At 35.3% G+C, this 12,946-nt stretch overlaps 1 protein-coding gene across 2 annotated transcripts in view; it reads right to left on the bottom strand.

Moving 5' to 3' along the window:
* CRIM1 (cysteine rich transmembrane BMP regulator 1) overlaps nt 1-12,946 on the bottom strand; it is a 174,873-nt gene that overhangs the window by 25,503 nt on the left and 136,424 nt on the right. For both annotated transcript variants that reach the window (XM_069852494.1, XM_069852493.1), the window contains one exon: nt 1,351-1,507. In XM_069852494.1, coding sequence (XP_069708595.1) covers nt 1,351-1,507 — 157 coding nt within the window. The remainder of the gene's footprint in view (nt 1-1,350; nt 1,508-12,946) is intronic.

Genomic DNA, 12,946 nt, shown 5'->3' on the forward strand with positions numbered 1-12,946 from the left:
GTGCTTAGGCACACGTATCAGCAGGATGACATTCACAAATCAGACAAACTATGGGACGCTGGATCAAAACGTTATTTAGAAAACCAGTTAAGTCACAGTACACGAGAGAAAGAGAGACCACAGAGTCAGACCTCTCAAACCAAATAAAAAGTTACTGAATTAATCAAAGTTCATTAATTAATTCAGTTTGAACGAACAGCCAACTTCACTGCAAAACTAACAACATTAAGAAGTACAGAGAATACAACAATAAAGAGAAACCTTTTAAGAAAGAAAGCAAAAATCAGAAGTTGTAAAACTGTATGTAAGCAGAAGAAAGGGGTGCATCTTTACTAAATGCTAAGGAAGAAAAAAGGACCAAAGAAAATATTATTCTTTTCAGCAGTTATACATGGTCTAGTCATTATTGAGGTAGATTTAGATGAAGAACATAACTGCCAGTCACACCCACAGGGAACACAGGCCCAAGAATGCAAACTGTCTTAACTTATCTTAAAAGAATGTTTCTATGAACAAGTGTCAAATAGAACTCTGAAATGAACCAGAAATTTAAGGGGTATTAGTGTGAAGCACTAGGACTTGCAACATCAGTAAACTTCCCTCCAAATCCCAAGAAAAGAATTACATATGAACATTAATCTCTACCTCATGACAGCTGATCTTAAAATAAACTGTTATGAAAAGCAGTCAGTAACATGGAATGAACCCCAAAATTAAATGCATTGGTAAAATATATATAAATATAAATATATTATATATGTATGACATAAGATCTGCCCTGTTTTCATAATTTCTTCTACAAATGACTAAATACTGCAAATATTTCCTTTTCTGGAGAAAGAACTCCAGCAACATTACAGGTTTTGAACACATTTACAAGAACTTACATAAAAAACAGTACTTTTCTTCACAAATCCTGTAAATTAACTATCAGAAATGTCTCACTAAAACTAGCCCACTGCATATCAACATTTAAAAAAACTTGAAATATTGTGAGATCATTTGAATAAAATAAATGGCCATCACAGCAAAACACGTGAACAGAACTTCAAAAAGCTACATGCAGGAGACACTACTTGTAAGCAGCCTTTTCATCTTGTTCATGACGTATTCTTTAAAAAAAATTAAGCACTACTTTGCTTTTATTATCTGTTGCTGCTTCTTAATTTCTTGATCAAAATCCAGTTTGAAGACTACTTTAATCTCACACCAAGTAATAACATTTCTCTCCCTATATTTTTTTCTTTGTCATTGCCACCAACTAAATGTGAGTACATATGCTTGGATTTTGCATATTTTCAACATGTACAGGGACTGCATTAAACATGCTTTCAGAATGAGAATACGTACAAGTATCCAAAGGGACAGTATTTGTCACATACAATGGGTTTGCACTTCTTAGGCCGTGGTCGACACTGACAGATCTCACAGTTGTGGATGTCAGTCTGGAATCCAAAGGAGCAGTCCAAGGAACAGCCCGAAATGAGTCCAGTGCACAGCTCCTCCCCTGAAAAGGACACATGCAGGTTATTACAACACGAAAACTGTTATATCAGACAAATGCATCTTCAGCAGACTAAAAATCCTGTTTCTATTTACTTCACAACTTTTTAAATACTTGCAATCCTTACCTTTGGACTGCCTTAATTTTAAAATACTTGATGGAAGTCTCAAGTAATGACCCAAAGAGTATGAGCAGACACTACAGGATGTCGTCAGTTCTAGTCAAGAACTTGAGGAGTACTAACTGGTAACCCTAAACTAACATGGTTTTGTTAACAGATACACAGCCAATGAAGTCCATCGTCTGTGACTCTGTTTCTGTTCAACATAGAACATCTTTATTTCCCCTCTATTTATTTTAAATCAGAATGAAAGGCTGAGATATACTAACAGCTTTTATTCCTTACACTGTTTACTGTCAACTGCTTGGTGATTAAGATCTGTTTTTTAAAAATATAACTGTAGTAACCTAACATGTAATCAAAACATAGAGATGTTAGAATAAAAGACCTGTCTCCTGAAGTCCACTATCATTTTTTGTCAGCCTGTTGTGGTGTAAGGGAAATGTTAGATTGCTGGCATCTGAATTTCTCCAATACAAAGATAAATAAAGATCATTATATTCAGTCTTACTGGAATTTACTATTTTGAGAATGATCAGTTTCTTTTTGTTCTTCTTGAAAGTGCCAGGGACTACTTTTAACATACACTGGGATATAAAGTTCATTAATTGGTTCTGGAGGTGAAAGGAAACAGAAATAACATTTTTTGTTACATTAGGGATGCCAAACACATTATTACAATAGCCAAAGTAGACCGAAATAGAAGAAGAGGGGAAACATTCTTTTGTTGAAGACTTTCAATTATACGATTGGTGATATCCGAAAAGCCATCTTTCAGGGTGATATATAAAGGACAGCTGAACTCCAGTATAAACTGGAGTGCTCGTTATACAGAATGCAGCTGCAGAGTGCTCCTCCAAACATGCTCCCCTCTAGGGGTATGAACATTTGCAGACAGAGCTTCTACAAAGAGGAGATGAGGGCATTGACTTACGCTGTTCCTTGCACTACTTCTGTGGGTCTGAAATGAGAAGATAATCTTCACACCTCTAGCATGGTAATATACTGGAGGCAGACCACAAAAAGAATCTTTGCTTTACTTAAATGCTTTTTATTCTGCTTTTGTAATTTTTGCATTTAAGACTGCAAAATATAGACTTAAACAGATGCAGCTAAGCTAAGTGTTTCCTCACCTATTCTACCAGGCTAATGCCCATTTGGCAAAGAAGGCATGTTTCTTAACACTCAGAGTGAGGCTTAGAGAAAACTGGCAAGTTCACTGCCTACTTCTGTGCTGGAATTTAGCTGTACCAGTGCAATGCAACTTAAAAGCGTTATTATGCCAAACGGCAGCTCTCAGTTTAAGTAGGATGAAGATCATTACATACGTGGCTTCCACCTCTTTACTTTTATGCAAACATGGTGTCTGAAGTGAAAAGGGTACAAGTTTTTTTTATCATTCAGAATACAGAAAAAGAAATGCCATATTCTTTCACAAGCATTCTAGTTGTTGTTTTTGTGAGCAGAGCACAAATGCACAAGATTTAAGCATCTACTCTCAGTCAGATCAAACCTTTGCACAGCAACAGTAATCCTTATCTCAAGTTTTTGCTTTACTCAAAGAGAAATACATATACAAAGACCTTCACGATGTCTTACAAGTTTTTGAAGTATAGTGTTCAGGCTAATTTATCAAGAATATTAGGTCTTCTTAATACACAATCACTAATGCTGATTGAAAAACATAATACTGCAGAGAAAACTGATGCTCTCCTCTGGTAAAGAGTGATGTTTTTATAACACAAAGATAAAGACTTTCCTTGAAGCATGTACATGAGAATTTGTCCTTAATTTATGAGCTTTTACACTAGGATGTTTGCACAGAATGAATTCCTGACAAGATACAGTGAGAATAAAATTAACTAAGCTTTTCATTACCTGCAACTTTAAAAGGTAGTCATAATTTTTAAAGTCAGACCTGAACTTTGTAAAAAATGTATGGAGAAGTACACCTACACTGAAATATCTCCAAAAATAATGAAGTTCATTTATGAAATCTGATATAGTGTTAAGTTATGATAGCTCCTGCTGATGCTCAGAACTTATCAGTGAATAATCTCAGAATTGCATAGGTTGGATTGATTAGAATAATTCATTTTCTGAAGTGTACTTTGTCACAGAGATGAAGTGTTTAGGTGGCTTCCATAAACATCAGGCTTATGGAAGACAGGTCAAGGAACAAAAAGGTACAAATGAAAAGGTGTGGGAGAAATTAATAGACATCTTAAAGTGAAAGGAAGTGCTGGATATAGATATAAAATATCTAAAGAAATAGAAATGACAGAACATTTTTTTAGTGGGCATAATTCTTCATCTTACTTGTCACCCCATTTTGTGTTAAGGAGAGTTACGGAAATGCAACACTCAGGTTTGAGTACGAAGTTTGTGAAGACTACAAAATAATGATTTCTCAGAATTCCACAGACAAATATGCTTTTGCTTTCAGAATTCTTTTCTGCTTTGATGGGTTTGATTTCACTAATAAAACTGCTTTTCAGAGATTCAAAACAAGTTTATTACATGTGAAGTTAATATACCTTATTAAAAGGGTCAAGATGTCTAGGACAGTGCTATACAAGCAGGAAGAGTGCTTCATCCCAAGTAGCTTAATATATTTAAAAACTCAAATAGTCAACTGACATACTAACTGGAAGATCCAGTCTCAAGGCAATATTTTTTCCCTTGCTTAATCTTTTACATAGTGAGCTATCCTAAAACAAATTTTCATTTGTAATGGGCCAAGAAAGAAAAGTTCTCCAGAGCTTTCGAGTCAAAGACTAACCATTGTGGCTCTCAAGAACAGACACTGAAGAGCATACAAAATATCATAAAATTTCTGGCTTTATCAAATACACAGGGAAAATATGGTGAAGTCAATACAGGTATCTGTCCACATTCGAAATTACTAGTCTTATGTCAATGCTATATGAGGAAATCAGAATAATTTCCAGAGACCTCTGCTGACAGTCCTTCTAATAAGATGACTCCATCTGAGAAGATAGTTGCTACTAAAATTAACATGCTATCCCACTTAAATTTCTGACAGTATGACATTACAAGCTATGGAGATAGCTTTTAAATAGTTTTGGAGAAAGATTATGAGAAAGTTAGCGTCATGAAAATTATAAAGTGAATTCTGTTCACTTTTTGACTTTACATCTAACCGTCTAAATTTCTCCTACTGAAATATACTGAAATATTATTAAAACATGATAATTACAGTCAGTCTCAAACTGTAGTACCATCTGGTACACATACACACTTTACATCTGCTGCACAGGCCTGCTAAAAACCCTAGTCCACCATTTTAAACTGGGCATTTTCTCAGGAAACAGAGTGAACCTATCCATTTTGCAGAGTAGAGTTTATCACTCAGAGAAGGAGGAAAAATAAAATAGTAAAAATCACAAGGCTAAAGTTTCAAACCAGAACAGTCAAATTCAGTGTATGCAATTGCCATCCTGGCAGTACCTCTACAGCCTTAGCTATAGCTTTAAATTAATAATTAATAAAATAATTACAAGTTCATTATGAAAGGATAAGTAAAACCAGATTTTCTGCTAAGGTTTTGCTTTAAAAGTAAGAAATATTAAAGAATAAAGTGAATTAGCTCACAAAACAATTGCAAGAATTTTTTTGTGGAAAAAACTAGGAAGTTACTTGTTTGGGGCTTTTTTCCAGCTCTGCATAGATAAATTTCATCAGGAACTTGAATCCCAAATCATGGAATTAATTTCTGCAGAGAAGAGATCCAGCCCTAATTAGGCTAATGACTGCTTCTAGAGGATATTGGGGGGATCAGATAGTCTGAAAGGAGAAGGTAGGAAACAGTGATAGGATGAGGGTTAATGATTTTAAGCTGAAAGAGGGGAGATTTAGATTATTCATTAGGAAGAAATTTTTTACTGTGAGGGTGGTGAGGCACTGGAAGAAGTTGCCCAGGGAAGCTGTAGATGCCCCATCCCTGGAGGTATTCAAGACCAGGTTGGATGAGGCTCTGAGCAACCCGATCCAGTGGAAGGTGCCCCTGCCCATGGCAGCGGGGTTGGAACTACATAAACGATAAAGACCGCTCAAACCCAAAGCATTCTATGATTTTAAAGGCCAAAGCAGAAGGCAAACTACTTTTCAGAGTTTGAGAGAAGTGCAATATGCACCTGCATGCTGCTGCAACAAACAGAATGAGATCAAGCTTCTACATAACAGAATATAAGCCATCTTTATTTCTCCGACTGATTAATTATAATGCTATCACTGAGGGAAACAGATCAATGGTTAGACAAGAGATAGAAGACTAAAACAGATATTAAATGAACAGAAAATCCATTAAAGGGAAAACACCTCTCATTATGCAGCTCAAGGAAATACCTGGCTGAAGAGCACAGTTCTTTTACATAAGTAGTAGAAAGATGTTCATTGATTTTTCTTATGAAACGTCAATGACTATGTCAATACAGAAAACAATCCTTTACTGCAAGGTGACATGTGGCCTTGGAGGGGTAAAATAATAATACTGGTGTGAAACGTAATACTGAAAATACATAAAGTCCTGCTGCCCATAGGCAATAAACAAGAATTTGTGCTACAAGCTTAAAGTTTACGTGTAGAATATTGGTTGACCTGAGAATTATACCAACGTGATCTGACACCAGAAAAAGATTTATGTATTCCTGAATGTCTCAGGTTAGTATAACTGTCTTTTTACCACAACTACTTAGCTTTTTAACAGAGATTAGCTGAAATACTACATAAAATTATGGAGAAGTTTCAACTGAATTAAGTACAGCAGAAGGCTAGGACAATAATCATGGAAAGACTGTTTGTCCTCAACCAACGACATTATTGAAATAGCTTCTTGCTAGTAACGAATACTCACTTGAGGGCAAACATGCATTGAATACTTAAAAGTATCTAGCCCCAACAAGAAGACTACGCAGTGTTTTTTTCCACGTGCAACCATGACTGCAAAAGCAGCAAAGTCAGTTACCAATGGGTCCACATTTCTAGTTGGAGTTTTCACTAAATCTTACTATAGCGGCAAAAGCTATTGCTTATTGACTTTCATCCCTCTAAACACTGTAGTTCTAACAAATACTCTTCTCTGTAGTTTGCAACAATCTAACACATTATATACTGACTTCAATATGGGAATTTAAAATTGAATTAATTTTGATCAATTTAATAAGACAAAATGGACAAAACCAAGTAGAAATTGAAATAACAGTTCAAGATGAGTTGGTCTTCCAAAAAACATTTGTGTATTAATAACAAATATTAGCATCAAGGTTACGATTGCCTATAAACTCCTTTTAAATACAGAGGTTTCTTTCTTCCACCTTCTTCACCCACTCACAGTTTCATACACACAGACTATAGCAAAACAAGTATTAGAGTTTCAAAAGAGCATGATACTGTTAAAGGGGAAACTTTCTGGGATATAGGGGATGTGACAACACTCTGAAGAATCATTTGTCTTAAGAACTGATTACCCAGATATGGTGAGGCTCCACATAGCAATCTGCACGTAAGCTATCTGGTGTTTTTTAAACTCTTCTCTGCTAAGTATCTTATTCTCAACACTAACAACTAACATCAACTCTTGTTTAAAAAGGCTGTCAGATTGAGTAACTGGCTGCTAAAGGAAAGATAGATTCATACAAAAAACAGCATGTAAGAGCAGTTGATATACTGACGTGACCTACTATAATCCAGGACCCATCCTGAAAAGACAATAAAAAATTCTGTCCCAGGTTATGCAATCTTTGAATTTGTGATAATTCACTCAGTAGTCAGATATTCCAGATACAAAGCAGTCTCTCCTTCTCAGGTATGGTATCTCAGAAACAATGTATCTCAAAAGTAATCACAATTCTTTGGTCTGAATTCAAACCATCAGATGAATAATTTATTCCTAATTTCATAGTGCTCATATCACTACCTTGCATGGTCCTATGAATATTTGCAGTGTTACAAAATATTGCTCAAAAATCAAACTGAAAAGCAAAGAAAATTCAATTACATGAATTGCATGTTTAGGTCTAAAAAAAGGTCTTCAAAAGGTTTAATAGCTTGATTGTAATTCTAAGTAACTCTTAGTTAAAAAAAGAGACTTAATTTCCTTCATATAGCATATGTATAGTACATAAAGCCCTCTAAGCCCTAAGAGGGATATAATAAATTGGAGAAAAATAATTTTACATATGGACATATTGATAATTTTACTGCAAAGACTGAAAGTCATCTTATTCTAAAAACTTTCAAAAATGTATTGTAGAGATTATTCAACAGCATTGCCTGTTGAAATACTCTAGTTTTCAGTTCTCTAATTCACAGATAAAAAAGAACTGCCAGAGAATATTAAGAGATACTTGACAAGAATTATGTCAGTATTTCAACCTGGCTTAGGCTGCTGTCCATTTTTTTTTAAATTTGTAGTGTGGCTACACAAAGCTAGCTACATACCTTTACCATCATTATTTTCTTGAAGCTGAGGTTAAATAATATCAGGAGAACTGTGTCACAGTACCTTTATAATTAAGCACTCCTCAGCCGTCCTCTTGGTGTAGATTGCTAGTGCTGGTAAATCTTCGGGGGTGGGGATCTGGGGAGGCAAATTTATGAAGGAGAAAACTAGGTTACTTATCAGTAACTGGAATTCTCTGAATATATTGCCTCCACAGATCCACACTAACCCTCCCTCCTTTTGTTAGAATTAACTTATGATTCACAATAGCTGTAAAAAAATGAAGGGACTGGGCACTGTGATACTAGAAAAACCCTGTTTGAAAAAAATAATCTGATGAGTCCATTGAGGCAAATTACCAGCCTGGATACTTGCTCTAAACAACTCTAGGATTCACATACCACACATGACTTCATGAAAGTGGAATTGTAACAGTGATATCTTAAAGGTGGAGTTACTGGAAAATGATCAAGCTTCCATAAACTTTGTAGCAGCATATTGTTGTGTTTGGGTTTTTTTTTTTCCGCAAGGCAAGTGAAGTTCTTATCTGCTTCTATTATATTAGATATATTGGAAGCACTATTAAAACAGTGAGAAGACAGATAACATTTATTTGGCATGAGTAGTTCATCATAATTCCACCCTCTTCAGAGAGCACTTCCACTAATTTCCACACATGTATTTAGAGTTAATATTTCTCTTTTACTTTTTCTGATACAAGCCTTAAATTTTTAAAAAGCATATTTCATCCCCTGTATTTCACTAACTGAGGTCTAATATATAATAGCTATTCACTTTCATACCACTGCAGAAGGATAATAAACCATCTTTTTTTCTGACAAGTCTACCAATTAAAAAAATCCAAGATGCGCCATCCTTGCCCTAAGGCAGACTACCTGGAATGTCTTTGGTTTTATAATTTTTTTTCCCCTGTGGAATTTGTTGCTAAATCAAGGTAACGATTGAAGATTATTGTTGCTACAATAGAAAAGTGTTACCTAATTTATATTTTATTTTACTATTTCTTGGAATTTAGCATTTTCTGAAGTGCACATTTTGCATGATTAATGTGTGTGATTATTTGTCCCACCTTAGTCTGAGAGCAAAACAAATATAAAGTATAGTTATTTACATAAAAAGAATTAACACCGAGGGAGTTTTGAAGCTTTCAGAACACATCCCTGGCCATGGATTATTTATACAAATAAAGGAAAAAAAATACTCAATTTTTGGCTAGGAAGAGTGAAACGTTAAAAAAAACTCATCCCGAACTCTAACTACTGGACGATTAACACACAGAAGAGAGGTGGAGAAGTATTCTCCCACTGTAGGCCCTGCCAAGCTTTTCTTAGGATTTTCCCACTGTCACTCCACATTTCCAGAGTCTTAACCACTGCTATTTATACAGATGCACCTACCTAACTTTTCTCAAATCTTGTAATCTTGCCTTTGCTAAACCACATCGCACACTGCCAAACCCAAATTCCATGTTGAAATTCCACTGTGCTGCCTCAGCTACAAAGGGTGGTAGAGTGACCAAAATAAATTTAAGTCCATGCTGGAGATGGCTGCTAGTATAGAGTGAATGAGTGAAAGATAGTATCTCCTTTTTAACTACATGGTACAATACATTTTTTTTTCAATTAATGAAAAGGTATCAACACTCTTATGAAAATATGTCTGTATCTATATGGAATGTGTCTGGGGGAAATGGGTAGTTTATGTCTGGAGCACTCTGCAAACACATAATAATTATATATATAAAATACAGCAAGATTTCTGATATTTGAATAGTGATTTCATGGTTTGCTTGGACAGACAAAAGAGACCACGACACAAAGTGGATGATGATGCACTATGCTGTGCAGGGAAGATGACTCATCTCAGTCTTCTACAATTGTATCTCTCCACAAGCAGTCTGGAATTAATGAAATTGCATGACAGATGCATCTTGTAACTGTAAAAGCAAGCCTTCTAAGTGAAGCAAACAATTTTTAAAATTGACAGCAATGCTTTTATTTAATTCAATTTTAGTAAGACCTGAAAGGATAAAAAATACTAAAGCCATACATGCTTACAGTTATACCCTGACAGTACTTCATATTCACTTCGAGGTAAAATGCTATAGTCTAAGTTGCAAGATAGAAAAAGCCTTTCAAAATCTTCTTCATATATAACACAAGGAATAGACAAGGCCAGATAAAATACTGGCCCTCACTGCAGAATGATTTAGTGTCCAGCAGTAACTATCCCATTTTAAATCCTATGTTACTGCAATCAGCAGGCATTATTCAATGTTCCCGTTAGTCATCTTTGGAGCAACAGGAGTCCTGCCTCACAAAGAGCTGATCACTAGTCTTGTTTCATTCCCCTAATGTACTCCTCCTCCTAAAGACTTTAATCCACTGCAGTTCTCCCTATGAAAGCAAAGGCCTAAACAATCCAAACACAATAGCAATTGCTGCACCCTACAAGTAACAATTTTTTTGCCTATTCACTTTTTTTCTATTTGCTTTTTGTTCTTGTATTGTGTTATATAATCTATACAATCTAACCTCTTTTTTTTTTTTTAATGCATTTCATGGTTTTTCTACTGTTTTAGTTTTATCCTTGTATCTTACAAGGATAAAACTTGTTCTTTCTATATCCTGGATTATACAATTTTTCCTTTTACCCTCATGTAGTGCTGCTTTGGCTTATATAGGCTCCCAGTCAGTATGATCATTCTTTCTCCCTCATAATTTGTGGTTCCATCTTTACTCACTGGAGCTTTCCCCTCACGTTTGTCTGTGCTCTCTCTTTGTTCAGTGGTAGTTCTTTTCCCCTCTCTTCTCTTACAACTGCAGTCTGCCTTTGCTTTTATTTTATTTTACTTTAACAGCATGTATGTTTTTGCTACATGTTATTTCAGCATGTTTTTGCATTCATTGCAAAAAAGGAAGAATCATAAAATAAAAAGTAAACTCCTACTATTAAAAATTGTATTTTAGAATAATGTGGTCTGGTTCTTTCTTCCTTCTCATTCTGTAGTTGGCTTGAGTTAAGCTGGATAAACTTCAAACTAAATTACATTAAAGCACCAAAGAAGTTTAATGATATTCTACTTGGATAATTATTTCAAATAAACCTGTTGCACCGATTTCTAGTGACAGGAATGTAAATTAAGATAATAATGAGGAACAATTTACAGCTTTACTGTATGTTTTTCCACTTTGTCATTTTGCTTTTTTTTGGCTGAAATAGATTGAAGTGTAACAAATCTTCAGCAGAGATATCTAAAGAGAAATTAGCAAAAAAGGAACCTTTTTTGGAAGGAGATTAGTAGAATTAGGATACAATGACTTCAAATGGTAATGGGGGGGGCATGTAGGCCTCCCTTGCTTGGGCACTTTAAATCTGATTCAGTCAAAGAGCTTAGACCAGAAAGAAACAAGTGGGTGCAGAATAAAGATAGTCGTGTGGACTTCTGGGAATATCACTATGTGAGCTAAGGATAATACATGTTCTCACATTCTTAGAGAGCCAAGATGCAACTAAACTGGTTTGTACACAAAAACATGTAAGATCTCAAAACACAGAGAACTAGTGCAGTATGTTTTCACCATATTTGACCTAAAACTCCTTTCTTCACAGTGTTCACACGCTCTTTTGTCCAGAGCCTTGCAAGTGAGAGAGATTACTTGACAGAAAAATTCTATTTCTGTCATTTTGATCGATAACCACCAAGTGATGAAGACTTCCAAAGCTGTGATTTTTCTTCACTTCTTTAGAAAATAAAGGTTTTCCTTTCTCTGAATGACTGAGGAAGTTTTTAAGCAATCTGCAATTGAAGCTATTTAACTGAAAGAAAGATAACAGACAAATTACTCTACTAAGTTTGCTCCAAATGGTTTTCTATTGCAAAACGAAAATAATTTCAAGCAGTTCTGGCACGAGAAAAATTCCCTTGAATAGGTTCTTAGGCTCTACTTAATCAGAAACACTCCAAGCAAGAACAGAGACTTCCTGGGATGTGGTATGTGTACACACGCAATCTGGCAACTAGGACAAAAGAAATCATTCTTTGCAGTGATGGGTCTCCTGTGCACCAAACTGGAGGGAAGGGCTGCACACACAGCCATAGATGATGAAATTTGCCAACAATGTCCATCTTCTTGTTTGTGTCAAACTGCCAAAAAATTTAACAATGAAAAAGATAGGAAAACCAAATTACAATCTTAAATGCAGAGCTTAACGTTTTTAGATTTGTCCTTCAGAAGAACTACACACGCAACAGCTTGGATGCAATCTATGGAAAGTTGTCCTTGCCACAAACATAACCTGTAATCACAGGTATTACTTCTGTATTACCATAATGACATTATCGCTTGCCATTTGTTTATTTGTTATTAAGATGCCCTGTCCTTTACCTTATGGAAATGAGAAATGTACATTTCCCCCAAATAAAGTTTAAAAAGTCAGGACAAACCCCGTTCTTGCTCCTTAAGTAAAACACCAATCCAATCCTAGAATTCTTTAATTTTATATTGGCCATTTCTACTGGGGACTCCCCAAATCACAGTATTGGTTTAGAAAGTGTCTGAAAATGGGCAGACTGAAATAAAAAAAAAAAGAGGAATGGAGTAATACGTTAGTTGTGAAAGCCTCAGAGGCTACAAGGAATCTGCAGAACTACAATAAAACTACGAAGAGAGCTTAAGCCCACTTCTAGGCTGAGCCGACAACCAGAGTGATGCATTCTGCAGCTGAGACTAGTACTCCACAGATGTCCTTTGTTTGGCAATTCCAATAATTAACCTGACCTTGCTTTATATTACATCCGTAAACATTGAATTTTTAAGGAAACACATGCAGAAAA

This window comes from Phaenicophaeus curvirostris, chromosome 2 (genome assembly GCF_032191515.1).
Source record: "Phaenicophaeus curvirostris isolate KB17595 chromosome 2, BPBGC_Pcur_1.0, whole genome shotgun sequence".
Classification (NCBI taxonomy): domain Eukaryota; kingdom Metazoa; phylum Chordata; class Aves; order Cuculiformes; family Cuculidae; genus Phaenicophaeus; species Phaenicophaeus curvirostris.